Raw genomic sequence first — 1,114 nt, 5'->3', positions numbered from 1 at the left:
AAGTACAATGTGAGCTCACAAAACACTTTTAGCCATTACTCAAGACTTCATGCAGCAATTATGACAAAATTTCACACAAATTGTTCATATTTTCTATGATTCTGGATAAACAGGGATGTAAACTGTAACTGGTCTGAGTGGCGGAGGGATACAACCACGAGGTGGCAATTCCATTTATTTATTTATTTTTAACTTTAGCATGAGGCTAAACAACATGTGAAAAAATTTAAGGTGTCTTAGAACTTTTGAAGAGTACCAAAGTTACTGCTTGGGGGCTTCAGAACAGATTCTTTTCCTGTACCAGAGCCAGATGGTACAGGCCATGGATACTACTCCTGGCTGTGCCACACATATTTATGGTAAAGCTACTTGTTATGTGTTAGCATTAATAATTCTTATTCTTATTTGTGCTAATATAATGATAAAAGCATAGTACTGTATTAGGGCAAAAATGGTATCCTCAAAAATGGAGTAAATAGTCAATACCAACTGAATAACTGATCACATACAGTGGCTTTGTAATTGCTAATCACCAAACATTGACCTGAACAGATAGACAAATTTACTCTTTCTTGTCTTAGAGTTAAAAGTTGCGTGTTGCAGCGTAATCGTTTATTATTGTTGCATCACACATTAACTGACGTAAAGGTAACTGATTCCCCTGAAGATAAAATCGTGTTTATAAAACCTTAAAGCCAAGGAGAGCTTGATTGGAGCTGGTGAATATTATCAACAATGAGCAGGGAAACACAAGAAAGGGAAGACAAGAGATTGAAACCAGACTCAATCACAGTAGGTAGAACCTCTAAACACAGTCAAACTACATAGTAATGTAATGTATGGCACATTCACTTGAATCTACTTTCACCCTGACCATTCAGAGAAGGGGCCAAATCGCAGTTTATGATATTTTATTTTTTAATTTCTAAATATTTATAGAAGCTATCCGTTTGTTTACTTTATTTTCATGAAATAAATACATACTTCTGATCACAGTCAAACTGTGTAGTAATGTAATGTATAGCATATTCACTTGTATCTGCTGTTTTTACAGGTTGATGGAAAACTACACCTACAACAGCTTCACACTCCAGCTGGAGGGGTTAAATGTCTC

General features: G+C 35.5%; 1 protein-coding gene across 1 annotated transcript in view; it reads left to right on the top strand.

The window, feature by feature from the left end:
- The first annotated feature begins 1,058 nt into the window (after positions 1-1,058).
- Positions 1,059-1,114, top strand: part of LOC111652523 (olfactory receptor 52P1-like) — a 3,461-nt gene continuing 3,405 nt past the window's right edge. Inside the window, exon 1 of the mRNA XM_023402806.2 lies at positions 1,059-1,109. Coding sequence (XP_023258574.2) covers positions 1,059-1,109 — 51 coding nt within the window. The remainder of the gene's footprint in view (positions 1,110-1,114) is intronic.

This window comes from Seriola lalandi, unplaced genomic scaffold (assembly GCF_002814215.2).
Source record: "Seriola lalandi dorsalis isolate HSWRI2012SDOR001 ecotype SW California unplaced genomic scaffold, Sedor1 jcf7180002054014, whole genome shotgun sequence".
Taxonomy (NCBI): Eukaryota; Metazoa; Chordata; class Actinopteri; order Carangiformes; family Carangidae; genus Seriola; species Seriola lalandi.
Note: the sequence above shows the minus strand (reverse complement) of the source record. Positions and strands in the feature narration are given on the sequence as shown.